At 35.9% G+C, this 20,502-nt stretch overlaps 1 protein-coding gene across 8 annotated transcripts in view; it reads right to left on the bottom strand.

The window, feature by feature from the left end:
* The window catches only part of DLG2 (discs large MAGUK scaffold protein 2), a 2,186,317-nt gene that overhangs the window by 697,784 nt on the left and 1,468,031 nt on the right, over nt 1–20,502 (bottom strand). For all 8 annotated transcript variants that reach the window (XM_004385499.2, XM_004385504.2, XM_004385503.1 and 5 more), the window contains one exon: nt 1,878–1,928. In XM_004385499.2, coding sequence (XP_004385556.1) covers nt 1,878–1,928 — 51 coding nt within the window. The remainder of the gene's footprint in view (nt 1–1,877; nt 1,929–20,502) is intronic.

The raw sequence follows: 20,502 nt of genomic DNA on the forward strand, positions 1-20,502 counted from the left end.
AAATATTAAAAAAAAAAAAAAAAAAAAATTACCCTAAAATCTCTAACTAAGGTCAACCACTTTTAACATTTTGGTATATCCTTCCAGGCTTTATGCATGCAAGGATGTATATATTTGTGTATTGAATGAATATAGATATTTATTTGTGCCTATTCAATCATATTTTAAATAACATCTTATAACTTGAATTGTTTCTTGATAGAACCTCAATCCTTATAAGTAAATATTTTTCTAACATTTTAACATGATTTTCTGTTATATGGATTTATGTTGGTGTTGTTAGGTGCTGTCGATGGTTCCAATTCATAGTGACCCTATGTACAACAGAATGAAACACTGCCTGGTCCTATGCCATCCTCACAATCATTGCTATGTTAGAGCCCAGTGTTGCAGCCACTGTATCAATCCATCTCGTTGAGGGTCTTCCTCTTTTTCGCTGACCCTTTACTTTACCAAGCATGATGTCCCTGTCCAGGGACTGATCCCTCCTGACAACATGTCCAAAATACATGAGATGAAGTCTGGCCATCTTTGCTTCTAAGGAACCTTCTGACCGTACTTCTTCCAAGACACATTTGTTCGTTCTTCTGGCAGTCCATGGTATATTCAACATTCTTTCACAACACCATAATTCAAAGGCATCAATTCATTGGTCTTTCTTATTCACTGTCCAGCTTTTGCACGCATATGAGGTGACTGAAAATACCATGGCTTGAGTCAGGGGCACCTTAGACATCTTTGCTTTTTAACACTTTAAAGAGGTCTTCTGCAACAGATTTGAGCAATGCAATATGTCACTAGATTTCTTGACTGCTGTTTCTATGAGTGCTGATTGTGAATCCACATAAAACGAAATTCTCAACAACTTCAATCTTTTCTCTGCTTATCATGATGTTGCTCATTGGTCCAGTTATTATGGATATATAATAATGTATTATTAAACACTTGTCTTTTTCAATTTTCACTATCATACACAATACCAGTATGAACATCCTTATGCCTGTATTTTGTGCATTTGTATGTTCCAATAAGTAGAATTTCTGGGTCAAAAAGTGAACCTATTTTAAATGCTTTTGAGACATATTTCCAAATTGCTCTTTTAGAGTTGTGTCAATTTTTATACTCACTCATTGGCACTGAATATTAATATTCCTTTCGAGTCATTACCAATTGGATAGGCAAAAACAGTTTACTCCTGCTATTTTTCTTTGTTTCTTAATCAGGTTGAACAGGTTTTCATGTTTGGTGGCCTTTTCTTTTTTGATGAATGTCCTATTAATGCTTTTTGGTCATATTTTTTCTAGATGGCCTTTGACCTTGCTCATATTATTTTGTAAGCAGTCTATACATGTTAAGGCTGTGTTGCACATAGTTTTCCTAATTTGTCAAATGCTTTTGCTGAGGTCCCTACCAGCATTATTTACAGAACTCTTCAGGGTTCCTGTGTTTTTCTCTATGTGGATGTGTTAAAATTCATCCTTTTTTTTTTACACTAAATAAGAACAGTATGGGAACTGTAATTATGATGATAGCATTAATATAACATATGAGAATAATTTATAAAAATTTCAAAAATGTACAGCAAAAACACTAATAATAAAAATAAGACAAAAGTAGTGTACAAGCTCACTGTACGTTTCTGTCTTTCCAATTCATTGCTCCAAATCCTGGCGCAATTTACTTACTGAACATTCTAGTTATTTGTTCTACTTGTCTCCATGCCTTCTACTGCAAACATGTCATTAATATTTTCATTGTGAGTCCTGTGGGAAACTTCCAGGTTATAATACACAACTGAATAATTTCACAAGACAACCCATTAGGATGCAAAATGTGGAATGCAAGATTGGGGCTTTGAGTTTTTTAAAATTTCTTACCCTCTCCAATGTAATTTCCTCAAATTCATATTCAATCTCTGTCCCATTGACCTGAAAATCAGAAAAAAAAAGAAAACATTAAATGTATATTGAGGAGAGATAGCTTCATTTTTAAAAAGGATTGGAGGTTAAGTTTTCATTCGGGCAATTAATAAGCCACACTTTCTTGATGTTTGTATTTTCATCAAAATGAAAGATAATCCAAGTCATTCTAAAATATCTAAGAGGTGAGACTCCACAAAAGATAATCGGGGCAGGCAGGGGTTGGAAGGGACAATACAAAATATGCATTGTAAGTTTACAAAGAACAAGCCATCTAGGGGCACTGTTACAGTTACAAGAGAAATAACTGAAACATTTTTTTAAAAAAATATTATGAATGAACACTAAAATATGACCTTAAAAAGCCCATGGCAAGGGCGGCACAACCCTTTCTTGCAATAAAAAATAAAATAAAAATTGAAGTAAAATACCATCAAGAATGACTGTGTCTAATACGGAATATCTTTTCTTTATTGGCTCAGGCTTAGGTAATTCACCCCTATTATCCTTGATATATTTATTGGGAAACTCTGGACCATGCAACCTTGCTGATGTGCTTCAGCTGCATTAAGAAAAGCAAACTAGGACACGTTGAAATTCCTAGGGGAAACATTTTAACCATCTTACCAATTCCTGAAGTGCTTTAAACTTTCAGAGACAAATATATTTTAATTAGGTAAACTCACATGCCTTAGATTTCAACAGATGTCTATACATCATGTATAAAGAGTTGCTTTAAAATAATCTAACAGATATTCAATTCCTTTTTTTTAATCTATCACAGAGACTTAGGCAAAATCTTTGAGCAAGAAAATTCTCAAATTGGCTGTTTCTTTTTTCTGCTCTGTGTCTCAGCAACTTCATTAGCATTTAGGAATGAGCCAGAATGAGTCATTTTTAACTGTAAAACTATAATTTTTAGAGTTCTAACTTCAGTTTACTCTTCCCTCTTCAGAAGAATTTAAACACAGTGCTGGCAGATTGAGAGCTCTATGGAAGCAAGGACTAGATAGCTGGACTGCCAAACATAGAGCCTGGCAAGAAAGAATAGACAAAGGAAAAAAAAGAGGAGGGAATGAATGATTGACTGAAGTTAGTAATTCTTTAATTTATCTGACTTATAAACACAGATATCTGTAGATTTTATTCCATAAGGAACTGAATGCGGTATCAAATGAAAACATAATTATAATCAGAAAAGTAATGTTAAATCACATAAACCATAAAATACCTGTTAGCTCCCAAGTATGACAAGGACAATGGACTTTTGCATGTCCACCAGCCACTACAGAACATGTTTTCTATTTTCTAATTACATAAGCTAATTGGTGAATCACATTTTACTGTGTTACTACATTATCAAACAGCCCTAAACTAAATTTGATTTTCTGGGCTTCAGCAACTTAATGATTCGTAGACGAGGACATGATGATGTTAGAAATCTTCTGCAGCTTCATGGCGGTTTTTGTTCTTCACATGTAAAAATAAACACAAAACACAAACTCCCTGCGAATATGTGTTTCCGTATTTTTTTAAAACTTTTTTAGTTGCTAGAGAGATGATAAAAAGGGAAGGCTGAATTAATGTGATATGTTTTCATTCTCTCAGTATGGCACCGTGAAGATTTCTTTGCTTCAGTGCTTCTCTAGAGTAAGGCCCTTCATATCATTAAAGTGCTGCAAACTGCGGAGGGAAAAAAGAAAAAAAAAACTTCAAAAAGAGGAAAACGAGCCTCTGATAATAAATATCCAAGGGCTCAGGTGAAAGAAATTCTGTTAAGAAGTGTTTAAAAGATAAGAATATTGGAGTTCGGGAAAGTCATTTGAGAGTTACTTCCAAGTGACTATTTAAGGAACCCTGGTGGCACAGTGGCTAAGCTTTCAGCTGCTAACTGAAAGGTCAGCAGTTCAAACCCACTAGCTGCTCCAAGAGAGAAAGATGCAGCAATCTGCTTCCATAAAGATTTACAGCCTGGAAAATGCTATGAGGCAGTTCTACTCTGTCCAATAGAGTCACTGTGAGTTGGAATGGACTCAATGCAATGGGTTTGGTGGGTTTTTTTATTTTTTTAGTGTCTATTTTCTCATCACTAGAAGAGGGTAGTCTATGTTCTGTCTAAAGATCTTTAAGGCAAGAAATCCTACAACCTTCCTTGGCAAGGACTTTGGGGAAAAGATGTGATAGAAAGAAGAACTAAGAATACTTATATTTTATTTAGAGGAATGGGCCCATTGAGTGGTGAGGAGCCAAGAGATATCTACAATAATTGACTCCTGGCCTTAATTTTTTGTATCCCTCTCAGTAAAATCAGAAGTGTGTTAAGGGATCAGCATCTGCTGAGGTGTTTACAGGAGATCCACTGTTGTCTGAACATGCCTTGGTGGTCTCACTCTACCCCTAATCAGCTTATCAATATATGACTCTCAGCTCACAAAGTTCTCCTCCCGAAAAGTCTGGCAAATACTTTATTTACTTATTTTATCAGTAACACTTCCTGTGATATTTAAGCATCCTGATAATATTTTATGCTCTTGAAAGTTTGGGGCTGGGAGAGTTGCATGATTGAGGCTCCCGTTCATCCAGCTTTGCCCTGATTGTGATTTACGGGCTCCTCTCCACCTAGATGACTAGAAAACTGCGAAGATTATCATTTTTATAGAAGTGGAGGGTTGATAAGGTAAATTGAATTTCCTAGATTTAAAAAAAAAAATCTGTTTTTCTTTAAACACTTGATTTTTTGGAACCTAATGGCTCTGTGGTGACAGCTGGTAGGTTTCTATGGTGGCCAGAAAATCAAATTGATGTCACATATTGTCCTGCTGTGTTCTGGGCACGTAGGCTTCCTGGCATCATATGGCAGTTTAGTCAAGACTATGACCCATAGCCCACTCGAAATCAGATTTGGTATTTAAAGTTCTAATTTCATAAATTTTGAAAGCTTTATATATATTTATTCTTTCAGACAGCCTTTAATTAATTACACTGCCTTTTTTTCTTCACTGCTACAGTAACCACCTGCCTAGATGATGATATAATTTGATTTCAAGATGTATTTTTATCTCCTAAAAAGAGATTTTTCATGAATAACACATGTGATCTATTCCACGTTTAAATGTTCTTTAATTGGAATCTTAAATACTGATTTCTCTGAATTTTTTTTTGCCACATTTGTAATTTCATTAAAGCAAGCAACATATTAAATTCTGAGATGAGTGAATTTTAACATCCCCCCATATCATGCATTATAAAAAGGGCTGAAACAGGGATGTCAAAGCATTGCTTTATTTAGGCTAAACACAATTCAACCCAATGAACAATTTTTGAGAATGCATAATGTGATAGGTGCTGAGAAAATAAAAATTTTAAGATATGATCTCTATTCTCAAGAAAAATATAGTCCTTAAAGAGGCACCAAATACAAAAATAATAAGGCCTCATAGAAGTGTAATATCCAATATACAAAATGTAGAGGTGCGCTACAGTCACAGCCCTACTGTTGCCACAAAGTATGTGTAGATCTATTTACTATTTGCTGTGTATATAGATTCAATTTCTTAGTAGTATAAAATATAATAGATGATGTACTAATTCTTCCTCTTATGATAAGTAATTATGATACCGTAAACAAGGCATGTGTCATGGATTGAAATTGTCCCCCCAAAATGTCTGTCAGCTTGGCTAGGCCGTGACTCCCAGTATTGCGTGATTGTCCACCATTTTGTTATCTGATGTGATTTTCCTATGTGTTGTAAATCCTACCTCTATGATGTTAACGAGGCAGGATTAGAGGCAGTTATGTTAATGAGGTAGGACTCAATCTACAAGATCAGGTTGTGTCTTAAGTCAATCTCTTTTGAGATATAAAGGAGAGAAGCAAGCAGAGAGACACGGGGACCTCATACCACCAAGAAAGTAGCACTGGGAGCAGAGTGCATCCTTTTGGACCCAAGGTCCCTGTGCCTGAGAAGCCCCTAGATCAGGGGAAGATTGATGACAAGGACCTTCCCCCAGAGCCAACAGAGCCTTTTCCCAGAACTGGCACACTGAATTTGGATTTCTAGCCCCCTGGATTGTGAGAGAATGGATTTATGTTTGTAGAAGACATCCACTTGTGGTATTTCTGTTGTAGCAGCACTAGATAACTAAGATAGCATGTCTCTGAATCTTATAAGTTTAGCATATACAGCTACTGCTGGACTTTAGGAGGAGTGTGATGAGCATGGAGAACAGGGTTTATGTTTCCCACTTCCTCTTACCACTCTCAGAGCAATGCAAGGTTCATGCCACTCTGCTTCACTTTAACCTGTAGCATACAGCACAGTGCCTGGCACATAGATGCACAGGGATTACGGGAATGAGTACATAGATGAATCAATGAATCGATAAATGAGATTTGTTGGGTGGGTAAAATCTGATGTTCTCTAAGCCTCTGGTTGCTAATGCAGTTCTCTGGATGCAGTTCTCACAGGGCCCAGGCCTTTTGGCATTCCCAGCTTAGACAGCCTCTCCTCTGACTTCAGCCTTTCTCAGGAACCCTGACTGCACAGGGGCACACCTTACCAAATGCCTGAGCAAGTTTACATGTAAGCACACAGGCATGCACGCCCTCCTTTCTGTTCCTCTTCCTTAGTAACTTGCCATCATTTATCTATCCCTCCCACTGGAAGATCTTTTCCAGCATACACCATGATGCCCCTTACTCCTCAGTTCTTTTAAGTATACTCTAATATGCTCAGTAAGTAAGAATGTGAGTTCTGGAGTAAAAAAATATACAGATTTGAGGTGTGTGAAGTCATTTCAGAGTTTAATATGAACAATTTCTTTCACGTTTCAAAGCCTCAATTTCCTCATGTGTAGAGTGGTACTAATAATAGTACTTCCTTCATATGGTCATTGCTCTTCAATTGCCTTGCACCGACTTCCCTCAGGCTGCTTTCATTCAATTTCCTCATGCGTGAATGGTACTAATAATAGTACTTCCTTATATGGTCATTGTGAGGATTAAATTAGATAATTTATGTGAAACACTTAGTACACATCTTAACTGCTTTAGAAATTTTAGCTATTACCCTACATAATTATCTACTCTGACCCTAGTTTATGAAATTGGCAGAATAAATGAGATTACCTGTGTTAACTGCCTAGCACATAGTAGGTACTCAATAAGGAGGGTTTTATTATCATTTATGGATAACAAAACTGCAAGGATCACAATTTTACTTGATAAAATATTGAACATTTGCTAGTTTTCCCCAAAATATTAAACATAACCAAATAAGCAAACACACATGCACTCTTGTACAAAATCCACTATAAACCTTTCCTAACTCAGACTTCTCTTCTCTGAACCCATCTAAGAGGCACTTCTTTATAGTTAGATATCATCTTAGTTTTCCACCAGGAGCCCTGGTGGCACAGTGGTTAAAGCACTCAGCTGCTAATTGAAAGGTTAGTGGTTCAAATCCACCAGTTGCTCTGCTCCATGTGTGTCAGTCTGCTTCTGTAAAGATTTATAGCCTTGGAAACCCTAAGGGGTAGTTCTACTGTCCTACGGCGTCGCTATGAGTAGGAATCTACTTGATAGCAGTGGAGTGGGTCAACTTTCTCCCAGTCTTCTCTCCACTCACTCTTGCAATTTTGTTCTTAACATTCTCTTGCCAAGACTTTGTGGTTATGCTGCTCTTCATGCCTGGCGCTCACTTTCACTGCATTTTCAACATGCTCATTTTCATGAGGGCAGAGACTGTGTGTTACTCATCTTTGCACTCCTGTAGCTTCTGGCAGTACGTCTTCACAGTAGGTCTCCAGAAAAATCTTTAGAATCAAGTTTCCTATGAACTCCAAAAATTCAGGAGCTGTCATTTAACTCTTCTCCATCTTCCAGGTAAGTATACCAAAACCAAACCCATTGCCATCCAGTCGATTTCAACTCATAGTGACCCCACAGGACAGAGCAGAACTGCCCCATAGGGTTTCCAAGTAGTGGCTGGTGGGTTCAAACTGCCGACCTTTTGGTTAGCAGTCAAGTTCTTAACCGCTGCACTACCAGGGCTCCAAGTGAGTATAGGTAGTTCCTTCCTATGAAATATGGCTTGAATTAACACCTTCATTTTAGGAATATCTTTACATGCATATTTGGTAATTTCTAATCTAAATACTGAATAAATGAATTTAAACATTAATCTAACACTTACTGAGCACCTACTATGTGCTAGATCCATGTTAAGCCTTGAAGACATAAAGATGAATGAGATATGGTCCCTGGCCTCAAGGAACTCAGTCTAGTAAAGGAAGAAAAAGAAATGGAAACATGCAACAAAATGATACAGGGGCTATGACAGGTACTTCTATAATGTAACAGGTGTAGGTGTGACATAGAGGAGGGAACAGAAAGAGGGAGGGAGAGAGAATCAGAAAAGGCTTCAAAGAGGAGGTGGCATGAGCTGAATGTATTCATGGGCAGGTATTCACCAGACCAGGCTGGGAGAGAGACAGGCCTATCCGGACTGTGGGAGCAACATTTATCAGATCTACAGAATTCTCCATTGGAAGGAGCCTTAGAATCAGAAGACTTGCACCTTAGTCTTAATTCTGTGGCTTAATATGCTGAGTAACCTAGGGTGGGTCATGGTGCTTCAATTTGCTTGTGCAGAGATCATCTCTGAGCTCCCTCCCAGCTCTGACATTCTAGCACAGAGCTTTTCTCCCCATATCCTGCCTAAATCATATTATACTTTACCTGCCACTTTGATCAAGGTATACCTGACAAAACTCTATTATAAATCTTTTTATTATTCCTTATTCTAAAGGTCCCAAAGAGCAACCCGTAATCCTACCAGCTGGTAGCTCTCTAACCTCCATGTATTGCTCTCTGTCATGTCCCTCTTCCTTAATCTAAAAGGTTCCCCAGGAAAGAGGAAACTAACTGGTGGTATTACTTCCCTTCCTTGGTTCCACACAAGTTATGACACCTTCCCCATTTCTACTCCTCAAAGATCTCAAGGCTTCTTGGGGGCGGGGGTGGGGAGCATGTAAGAAAGTTTTCTTCTACCTCAATCCAGCGAAAGAACCAGTGGAGAAGGCTAATAGTGTTCATTATCCCCATCTTTATTATTATTAGTACTTTTAACTCTAAATGTTTCTGCTGAATAGACGAGAAACAATCAAATACTGAAAAAGTAACAGTCAATCTACCAGCATGGAAGCTCTAATCAGGACAAGAGCATCATTAGACAAAGCCTGGAGGTTTGCATGCACACAACTAAATAGTCCATCACCTTCTTTAGCTAATGTTGCTTCTAGATTATCTCCACTGCCTGAAAATAAGCCCTCTCTTCTTGTTAAGAGGCATTATCACACAGAAATCAAAATACTAGATTCCGGAATCAATAATTCCTCAGTTCCAAAACCACTTCTGTAACAAGCTGTTAGAATTCATTTTTGCTATATATTACAGTGAAACCTGTGAAAGCCGGAACCTGTGTAAGGCAGAAACCCATCAGGGGAGGAACACTCAAATATTTTCCATTAAAACAAACAATAGAAAAGTGGTAAGACTGCACTATGTCAAAGGCAGAAAACTTTCAAGATCTGGAAAAACAAGGCTGTCCCATTGAGCTCCGGCTCTCATGGATTTCAGTGTATATGCATTTGAGTAAGTGTCAACATTGTCCATTTAAACACTAAGTAGTAAGCAAAACATTTTCTGTTTAAGCTTTGTAGAGTCCCTGTTTTAACCTAAGGTACACATGTGCTTATTTTATGAATATTATTCAGTTATAATGAGACTGGCTGGCTTAAAAATATAGTTTTACGAGAAGCTAATCATAGCTATTTTTCTTACTTTTAATAAACACACAACTATAAAAATAATTATTGATATTCTTAGTTAAGATTTTAATTTTGGTAAGAGTGTTATTCCTATTATCCACTAGTATGTGTTCTACCAGTACACTGTGATTTCAAGTTAAAACTTCTTATCACAATTAAACTTCTGAGCTCAGCAAACAGCTAAATCATAGCTTCTACCAAATAGATAAAAATTAGTATCCTATAAATTGTTCCATTCTAGAACAAATTTCTTTTAGTTTTGTCATGTTCTCTGCCTTTGTTATTAACCATTTATAACACAGAGAACTTTGGGTCTAGAATAGTGATCCTAGACTTAATAATTACTTTGTGTGTGTGTGTGTTCTCTGTTTAATTACAAACCATAGAGTTTTGATTGTTTTTTGTTTGTTTGTTTAAGTACCTTTTTACCTGTAAAATTATAATAAAATTTCCCTAGTATTTGTGTCAGAAGAAATCAAGGAAAATGGTTTAGAGTTCTTATATGTGTAAAAAGTAACTGTATATATACAAAGTTGGCTTGATTAAATACTTCTGTAATGAAGGAACAATGTAGTCACTTAATAAATTCAGAATTGATCTGCCTCATATTTGGAAACGGTACATTTCTTCCTAGCTTTGTTCCCTTGCTTCACACCATGTGCTGGATGACAGAGTAACAGGTGGTTTTAATGCATTCACTTGGCTTAAGTCTGATGCAGGCTGTTTTGTTCTTCGGGTTTAAGTATTCCATGAATTTGAAACTGCTATCCAAGAGCAGTAAACAGCATTAAGAACACAATTGATCACCAATTTAAAGGATCATGATACCCAAGGTTTTTATCCCACCAAACCGCCACCTCACCTCATCCCCCTCTATACAAACCACTTGGTCAGCCACAAGCAAAGATTCGGAGAGGATCGAAAGCTCAAAGCACATGGCCAAAAGATTTAGAGAAGCAAAAAACAAAGTGAGTGCTGAATAATAAGGCAAGACTTCACAAATATAATGATATAAGTAGAAAGCCAAGAATATTTTCTCTTTCATTTGGGAATAATATAACTTTAGCCTGAGGCAGATTATCAGCGGCTTCCACTTCTTCATCACCACCTTTGCTCAAACCCCTACAATTTGGTTAGTGTTCCACAACCATGCAAAAACTGAGCTGATAAGAGTCAACAAAGACCTTTACACACTTAAATACACTGATCCTTTCTCAGTCTTCATCCTCCCTGGCTTTCATGCATTCTTTGACACTCTGGAGTGACCACTGCTTGAAACTGCCTTTCTTTCTATCAGCTAGTTGAGATCCTCTCTTATATCTTCTCTACTGCTCTGTCCATTCCTTTTAGGATCACTTCATTTTTCTCCTGCCAGATACGAACATTCTTCAAGGTCCTCTCATTATTGTTCTCTAAACTTTACCTGAGTTTTCATCTGTTCACTCAGCTTTATCTTTCTAAGTCAATGTATAACAGAGGTCTAAAGCAGAACTGATCATCTTGCCCAATTATAACCACCATTTCTTCCAGTCTACTCTATATCTCTGTTAAGGAAATCCTCTTTACCTTTGTACACGTCCTTTGCGTTTGTTACAATATCCACCATCCTATTTCAGGCCCTAATTATCACTTAAATATTTCTACCTCCATTGTTTATCAATATTAATTTATTCTTCATATCCTTTGAGATTTAGCTTCCTAAAAAGCAATGTTTTCATCTTGTAATTCTGCCACTCGAATTGTTGTTGTTGTTGTTAGGTGCCGTTGAGCTGGTTGCGACTCATAGCGACCCTATGTATTACAGAACAAAACACTGCCTGTCCTGCACCATCTTCACAACCGTTGTTATGCTTGAGCCCATTGTGGTAGCCACTGTGTCAGTCCATCTTGTTGAGGGTCTTCCTTTTTTTCACTGACCCTGTACTTTACCAGCTGCTCAAATAACTTCATATAATTTTTCTTCATAATTAAAGAACATTTTAGACTATCCACCAGCTGTCCCCAACCTATCTTTTCAGCCACATATGCTATTTCTTATTTCCAAAAACCTTTTCTAGTCAAGTAATTGTGCTGAACTTATACAAAGTATTTCCTACCTTTTGTGTCTTTACTAATGCCATGTAATTTAAAGACACTCTGTCCTAAATGTCTTTATTCAATCTATGTTTATCAAAACTCCTAATTCATCTACTAGATATTTTTGAATACCTAGAACTTCCCAGGAACTGTGTTCAGTCATAAATAAAACAAAGCCTCGGTCCTCATTGAGCTAGATTTTATTGTAGGGGTGGGGGAAGCTTCCATCACTGTCAGACAAGACTCTTTCTGACATAAGGTAAAAAAGACTTTCTCAACCCACTGAAAAACATCACTCTGTTCTCTATAATCCCAATAAAAAATGCTAATAATAATAATAATAACTATTACTACTGCAGTTCGAACCCACCAACGGCTCCATGGGGGAAAATCTTGATAATCTACTCCCGTAAAGAGTATAGCCTAGGGCAGTTCTACTCTGTTGTATAGGGTCACTGTGAGTCAGAATTGACTCAACCACATACAACAACAACAACTGCAGCTACTACTATTACTACTACTACTGATTTTTGTTATGTATTTACTCCATACCAGGTACTATCTTATGTTGATCTAATAATTACAATAATCTTGAGGGCTAGGAAGTTTTATGCTAATTTACTAGTAAGGAAACTGAATTTCTAAGATAAGAAAATTCTTCAATGTTACACAGCCATAAGCAAGCAACATAAGACTTAAGCTATCTTGTTCATTAGGATGGGAAATAAATGCTGAAAACTTTTTCATTGATCAAATAGAAAATTAACAAACAGGAAGGAAGAGAAGGAGCTGGTGTTTGAATCAAGAGAAGTCTGATGTTAAAACACCTTTCTCCCTGGTCATACACGGCATCTCTTGTATTGTATTTCTGGTGTTCCTTGTGGTCCAGATCCTTGTATTGATTGTGCTTTGTTGTTCTTACGTTGCTGTTAGTTGCCTTTGAGTTGACTTGGACTCATGGTGAACCCATGTGTGCAAAAACTGCTCCATAGGGTTTTCAAGGCTGTGACCTTTTCAGAAACAGATCACTAGGCCTGCTTTCTGAGGAGCCTGTGGGTGAGTTCAAACCATCAATCATTTTCTGCTAGCAGTCCAGCGCTTAACCATTTGTGCCACCCAGGGAATCCTGTATTGGGCTTTATCTTCTCTGATGCAGTTCTACTCTGTCCTATGGCGTCGCTATGAGTTGGAATTGACTCAACAGCAAAGGGTTTGGTTTCGGTTTCTCTTATATATTGTCCACCTGCTCAGATGAGGAACTGTGTTTTAAATTGTTTCTCTTGTGGCACCTACCATAGTGAGTTGCCCATAGTAGTCATTTTCTAAATAGTTATTAGAGAAATGAGTCAATTAAACTTTATGTTAAGGGACTCTTATTTGCTATAAACTTTTAAAAGTCCCTTTGTATTAAAAAATACTACTCGTCATTCTCAGTGTCCAAAGGAAGGAACTGCCTTGATTTCTCTCTAATCATTTTACTTCAAACCTTGCTAACAATAAGCTGTCTCCCTTTTCATGTGAATATAGGTCACCCTTTCAGCAGCCTTCAAGATCAATTCATCAATCAACAAATATTTATTGACTATCCCCACCTTCTTTACTAGCTCATATGATGTCTTTTCATTCCATTTTAAAAGCACATCACTATCTTTATAACCTTGGAAAAGAACTATAGAGCCACACCTTCCTGCTAATTCATCTGCTATGTCATCAAGATCACATGTAGAAGTTTAAGTTCCTTTGATTCTGGAAAAATGCTTTGGGCAACTTGTTACAAAAAAGGTCACATCAATATTTCTGCATCAGACACTAAGGGGAAGCATATCTGTTTTATTTTCTCCATCTTTCTCAAAGCACCTTAGGACCATGGTAGGGAGTTAATTATTAATTGTGTATCTGACCCCCCCGTAGTTGATAAAATATAGAAACTATTAGGTTTCTATTTGTTTATAGGTAGTCCTTTTTAGATTATGTTAACAGTATTAATCATCTACATACTATTTTTCACTTATATTATTGCATTTGATGCTCATAGAAATCCTATTGGGATAAATATATTTTTTTATTATGTCAATTTCATAGATGAGAGAAAGGCTAGAGACAGTAAATGATTTGCCCAAAATTGCTCACCTAGTACATACTGTCTTTGTTTGTTTGTTTTATTCTGAATCTAGAGTTCTTTCCATTACATTATGCTGCACATGTAAGTTGTCTTCTACAAGTGAGAGAGAGTCTACGATTGAATCATACGAAATTGCTGAGGTTTGACTATTTGTGACTTGCAAACTGGAAAACGGTTCAACCTGATAGTATAATAACAACTTAACAAGGTAGTTAGGAACTGCTTTCTAGAGTCACACCTACTTGGGTTCGGAATCTGATTCTCCCATCCTCCAGCTGTAGAACTTGGGGTGAGTTACTTAATTAACATCTCTGAGCCTTGGTGTCCTTATTTACAGAATGGGTAAAAATTGTACTTATTTCATTGAGTTGTATGAGGAGTGAATGACATTATTTTGTAAAGCTCTAGTGCTTAGAATACAGTGAACACTAACTAAAAACAAACAAACAAAAAAAACACCACACAAACGTTAACTACAATTATTTTAAAGTTTTTCCTAGCACTGCTATTGACTTTCAAAATGCTGTTAAGAAGTATTATAAACCCAGAAGGGACATATCTAAATTCTGTCTGTTCTTCTTTATAGAGAGAAATTATTTTGTGCACGTGTTTGTGGGAAGGAAGGATGTTGTTGGGAGAAGTTAATGGCTATTGTTTGCAGGAAATTTTATAAAAATCAGTTTACATATAAGTTGTGCTCAGTATTCCTCCAGAGGACTTGAATTACCCTGTTTTCCACTGTTAGATTCAATTAACTTAGAACAAATAGAAACCTACAGTTAACAACACACGTAAACAATATTTTTCAACTAAAAATTAAAAAGTCCATGTTTCTACATTTATATCAGTTTCTGAGACTGGATCCTGGGAGTTTAGAAGGGGTCATGCTGACTGAAGTTGTGGCCATGACAACAGCTGAGCCATAGCAGGGTGCTCTGGGCTATGAACTGGAAGAACCAAGCCTTGCTCTCTCTCTCAACATACCCCTGCCAAGCCCTCCTTGGTGGCTTTTAAGTGTTCTGCCACAGTGAAAACTGGGAAGCTGATGCTATAAGCTTCAAACAGTGCATAATTAACCATAAGTTACTGTTTCTACTATTTTTTTAAAATAATATGCTCTTTTAAGAGAAAGAAAGAAAAAGGTACTAGCTAAATCCTAAATTACATTCAATTAAATGAATTACATGAACATTTAAGCATGGTAAACAAATGTTAATTAGACAGCAAATCTTGGGTGGAAAGCAACAAGGATGGAACGTAGTTGGTGAGGCAGGGAGGAGAAGAGATGGAAAGAAATTAAAATCATGCTTTCATCATACTATCACTTTTCCTAATGACCCCCTGCCTAAGATATCCTTGCTTGCTATGTATGTCTTGTGAAATTTGTATTTATCTTTTCTAAAAAACCTTCCATGATTCTTCTCACCTTCTAGCTATATACTATCACCATGAACCCTGCCTTCTCTTCCTCTGGCCCTGTTACAAAATTACACATACGTACATGCACACACACACACATACCCATGTCAGTTTCTCTATGCTTCCGGAGTATCTACATAGACCTTTAACTTTGATCATATAATGTGTCGGTTATCAGCTCAAGTTTTGATTCAGTCAGACATGAAAGCTAATCCTAAATTGGCCGTTCATTAGTTTTGTAACTTTAGGGAACTTAGCCTCAGTTCTTCCACAGAAAAATAAGATATTATTCATACTTAATTCATGAGCATTAATTATGAGTATTAAGTTAGGTAAGAGAGTATAGCACAGTGTTCAAGAGTACATATTCTAGACAGCCTGACTGCCTGAGTTTGACTCTGCCAGTTACTAGCTGTGAGATATATGCCTCAGTTTCCTCATCTGTAAAATAAGGTTAGTAACAATCTCATAGGGTTGTTGTGAAGGTTAAATAAATTAGTGAATTTTAAATATTTGGAATGGTAGCCTGACACATGATGAGTATTGTTGTTGTTTTATCCTCCTCCTTCTTATTTTCATTATTATTACATAATGGTGGTGTGAGGAGCTCAAAAATCTTCTCCCCAAAAAGCAACATTAAAACTGGACAGCACCGTAAAACAAAGCAAAACAAAACATATATGGACTTTCAATATTGATCAAGACACACAAGTTCCTAAATACTGTTTCAAGAAAAACTACTGAACCCCAGATAAAAACAGTGGGACTACTTCTAACCTTCCCCATCTTCCAGTTCTGTGGGTGCAGTAGCTCTACCAGGTCAGGGCAAGCTGTATAAACCAGTATCTTCACTGCCAGAGGGGCTGACTTCATTTGGATCAAGATGTGGAAAAGTCTCATGCTCAGAGATGTCATCAAAAACAATAGTAATTTTGGTGGCAAACAATCAGGAAAGGCCAGCATGGCAGTAGCCTAAGACTATAATATTGATTGGGGGAAGAATCAGACTGGCCAGACTAACCAAAAAGTTAACAGAGAAATCTGGGGAATAAGACAGCCATAGCGGACTTTGATAAACTCCTATGTATCCTGGTGGACTGCAAGGCTACATGATGTGCAAAGGTATACACACACTTTTGAGAGACCTGAGAAGGTCCTAGCTACCTACACATCCCTGACTGGCCTTGCACTATGCAGAGGAGATGTAAGAAGTCCTGTCAGAAAATAAAACGCAAGGTGGATTTGTTAATTAACTGGATTAAAATTTATTTTCCAATCCACACACAAATCTAATAGCAAACTATAGAAGCCTTATTGACTTAACATGTTTAAACATAACCTCTGGCCAATCACTGACTCACCACTAAGCTATGCTGATCTCAGGGCCACCCTAGGAAGGCAGGTTAAAAAAAAAAAGAGCAGCTACACACTGCTGGGGAAACAGACTCTACATAACTAGCCCATATAAGTTACTAAACAAATAAACAACAAAAAATGCAACAACAACAATCCAGGGTAGAGGGGAGTGTGAGATAAATCAGAATCCATAGCTGCTGCAACATATTATTCAATGCAACCAGCTTTCAAAAATAGTTAAAAAAAATGCAAAGAAAAAGGAAAATATGGCCCATACACAAGAACTAATCAGTAAATAGAAACTGTTTCTGAGCCAGCCTAGATGTTGGAATCAGCAAGCAAAAACATCAAAGAAGCTATTATAAACATGTTTAAAGAACTAAAGGACCCGTGTTTAAATAATTAGAAATAAATTATGTCAAAATTATTAATCAAATAGAAAGTAGGAATAAAGAAATAGAAATGATAAAAGAAAATTTTGGCATTGAAAAATATAATAACTGAAATGCAAACTTCACTAGAGAGGCTCAACAGTAAATTTAAGCTGACAGAAGAAAAAAAATCAGTGAACTTGAAGATATATAAATGGAAATTATCCAATCTGATGACCAGAAAGAAAAAGAGAAAAATTATTACTGCCTTAGAACCCTGTTGGACATCATCAAGCATACCAATATATGTATAACGAGAGTGTTGACATAGAAGAAAAACAAAAACGGGCAGAAAAAAAATGACATAATGGCATAATTTCCCAAAACTGATGAAAAACATTCATTTACACATCCAAGAAGCTCAACAAACTCCAAATATGGTAAACAAAAAGCAATTCACACCTATACAAACAATATTCAAATGTATAAAAGCCAAAGGCAAAGAAAAAATCTTGAAAAGAAAAAGAGAGAAAGGAAAAAAAAGTATCTCCACACAGAGGGGAATGACATAAGATTAACAGCTGACTTTGATCAGAAAAAACGGAGGCCCAGAAGGCAATGGGGTGACATATTCAAAGTACTAAAAGAAAATAAACAAAAAAAACTGTTAACCAAGAATTCTATATCCAGAAAGACTACTCTTCAAAAATGAATGTGAAATAAAGACAATCTCATATAAGCAAAGAATGACAGAATTTGTTGTTAGCAGACCTGAATTAGAAGAATGTCTAAAGGAAGTCTTTCTGGCTGAAAATAAAAGATACCAGATGTAATTCTAATAAGCATGAAGACATAAAGAGCAAAGTGAAGATGATTATGTAAGTAAATACAAAAGAGAGTATAAATCTTTTTTTTCTCTTTACTTCTCTTAAATTCATTAAAACGACAATTACAATAAAACAATAACAACTGTTGGCACATAATATATAGGATATGATACATATGAAAATAAGAGCACAAATGAGGGGGAGGAAATGGAGTTAAATTTCAAGCAAAAAGATTTTGTATTTTACCGGAATTTAGTATTAATATGAAGTAGAGTGTGATGTACTAAGATGAATATTATAATCTCTAGATAAATTACTAAGAAAATAATAAGGATAGTTAAAAAACAAACAAAGGAATTACAGTGGTACACTAGAAAATACTTATTCAACACAAAAGATGTCAGTAAAGGAGGACCAGAGGAACAAACGACATAAGACAAATAGAATACAAACAGCAAAATGTTACACGTGAATCTGACCATGTCAATAATTACATTAAGTATAAATGGATTAAACAATAATCAAAATGCAGAGACTGTCAAGTTAGATTTAAAAAATATTCAACTATAGTTGCCTGCAAAAGACATGCATTAGATTTAAAAATACAAATTAAGTTGAAAGTAAAAAGATGGAAAAATATAAAACATGCAAACAGCAACCCTAAGAAACCTGGAATGGTTACACTATCAGGCAAAGTAGACTTTAAGGCAAAAATGTTATCAAAGACAAATAGTAACATTCTATAATAATACAGATAATTAATCAGAAAGATGTAATAATTATAATTTATAGTAATACTATGTTTATAAAGATGTATACATCAAACAAAACCTCAAAACATTATTATTATTGCTATTATTTTCATTATCATTATTGTCATCTTCATAGTATAATATAGTTTTTATAATGCATTGTAATAGTTTGCTTACGTATTTCTTTATTCCATTAGATTATAATCTCCCTAAGAGGGGAATCTTATCTTATTCATCTTTCTATACACAGTACTTAGCAGAGTACCTGGTACATACTAGGTATTCAATAAATATTACTGAATTGAACTTTTCCAGACCCAAACTTTCCATATTACGAAAAATCCAGAGTTTCTTAGAGCCATCTCTAGGGTCTCATAGTATTCTCCATATATTAGATAAGTAAGTATATGAACTGCCTATGGACACTGTTCATATCTACACCTCTAGTTGGAATTACAGTTTTCAAATATAATCAAAGTGATAGAGAATGTATTTTTATACAGTGTATTGATGTATTCAATTCCAACATTAGCAGTTTCATTAAAGTACCAGTGTTATGCCGAACCCTGCATCAAGGCTAGAAAAATTATTTTTGAAGAAGAAATAAATAAGCTTAAGTAAGTGAATGGCCCCTAAAAACTACCTGCTAGTAGCAAAACTGTAAGTATATGAATAGTAATTAATGAGAAATGTCTTTCTGGAAAGATTTAAATACTACTTAGATTTCCACTTCAACTTTCTTTTAACCTTGTAACTAGGCAAAAGTATGGCATGTACTAAGAGCGTTACTTAAGTTCATCTGACATTGATGTTCAAAGACTTTGCAAAAGCTATACTTGGGGAAATATATGTTCGTGTGTATGTATACTTGTATATATAATATATGTTGTGTTGTTGTTGTTAGGTGCCATCGAGTCAATTTTGACTCATAACAACCCCATGTGACAGAGTAGAACTTCCCCATAGGGTTTTCTAGGCTGTAATTTTGAGGGAAGTGGATTGCCAAATTTTTCTCCCATGAAGCCGCTGGGTGGATTCAAACTGCCAACCTTTTGGTTAGCAGCCAAGCACTTAATCATTGTACCATCAGGTCTCCTTATATATAATACGTATTATATATAAATTTAAGATATAGATTTTTCCACCTGAATTAAAGTGATAGCATTCTTTTTATTAAAAAGATTATAAGAACAGTACTGGCATATCCTTATTCATCATCTTTATAATACTTTTCCAAATTATCTAGGGTTACAAAAGAAGACAGATAAAGTATGGTTCCTATTTTCAGAGCGTGCATTTTGTTTTAAAGTCCTTTTGGAGGTGGTTTCTCAATTTTCTTTGAAATCAAGGAGCTTATAAAGATTCAGAGGCAGTGTACTTGTGTGGATTTTCTCCGTTGTCATCATAAGGAAAGAAAGAAGCCTCCCCCTTGTGTAAGCTATAAATCAAACCTGACCAACAACTATTCCACTCAATTGCTTTTTTGGAATGTGGACATCTTAGAATCAAAAGAGAAAATATATGTTAATCAATGAGAACTCACTTTCCCTATGTCTAACTTTAACAGAATTAGTTCTTTGATGCTGCTAAGTATTCCTGAAAACTTCATCAGCAGAATTTGCCCATCTGAGCACTAGTCCAGGTAAAAAGAGTGGTGACTGGTAGCTGGCTTTACATCTCTTGTCAGTTAGACTCAATGAAGGGTACCTTAACAGAAGGCTTGTGTTAACAGTCTTTAGACAGCTACTTACAACTATTAATTAATGGAATAGGAATATTCTCTTGGTGATCTGTATGGTTGTTTTAAACATAATGTTAAAAAACAGAAAT

The sequence above is a fragment of the Trichechus manatus genome, unplaced genomic scaffold (assembly GCF_000243295.1).
Source record: "Trichechus manatus latirostris isolate Lorelei unplaced genomic scaffold, TriManLat1.0 scaffold00140, whole genome shotgun sequence".
Taxonomy (NCBI): Eukaryota; Metazoa; Chordata; class Mammalia; order Sirenia; family Trichechidae; genus Trichechus; species Trichechus manatus.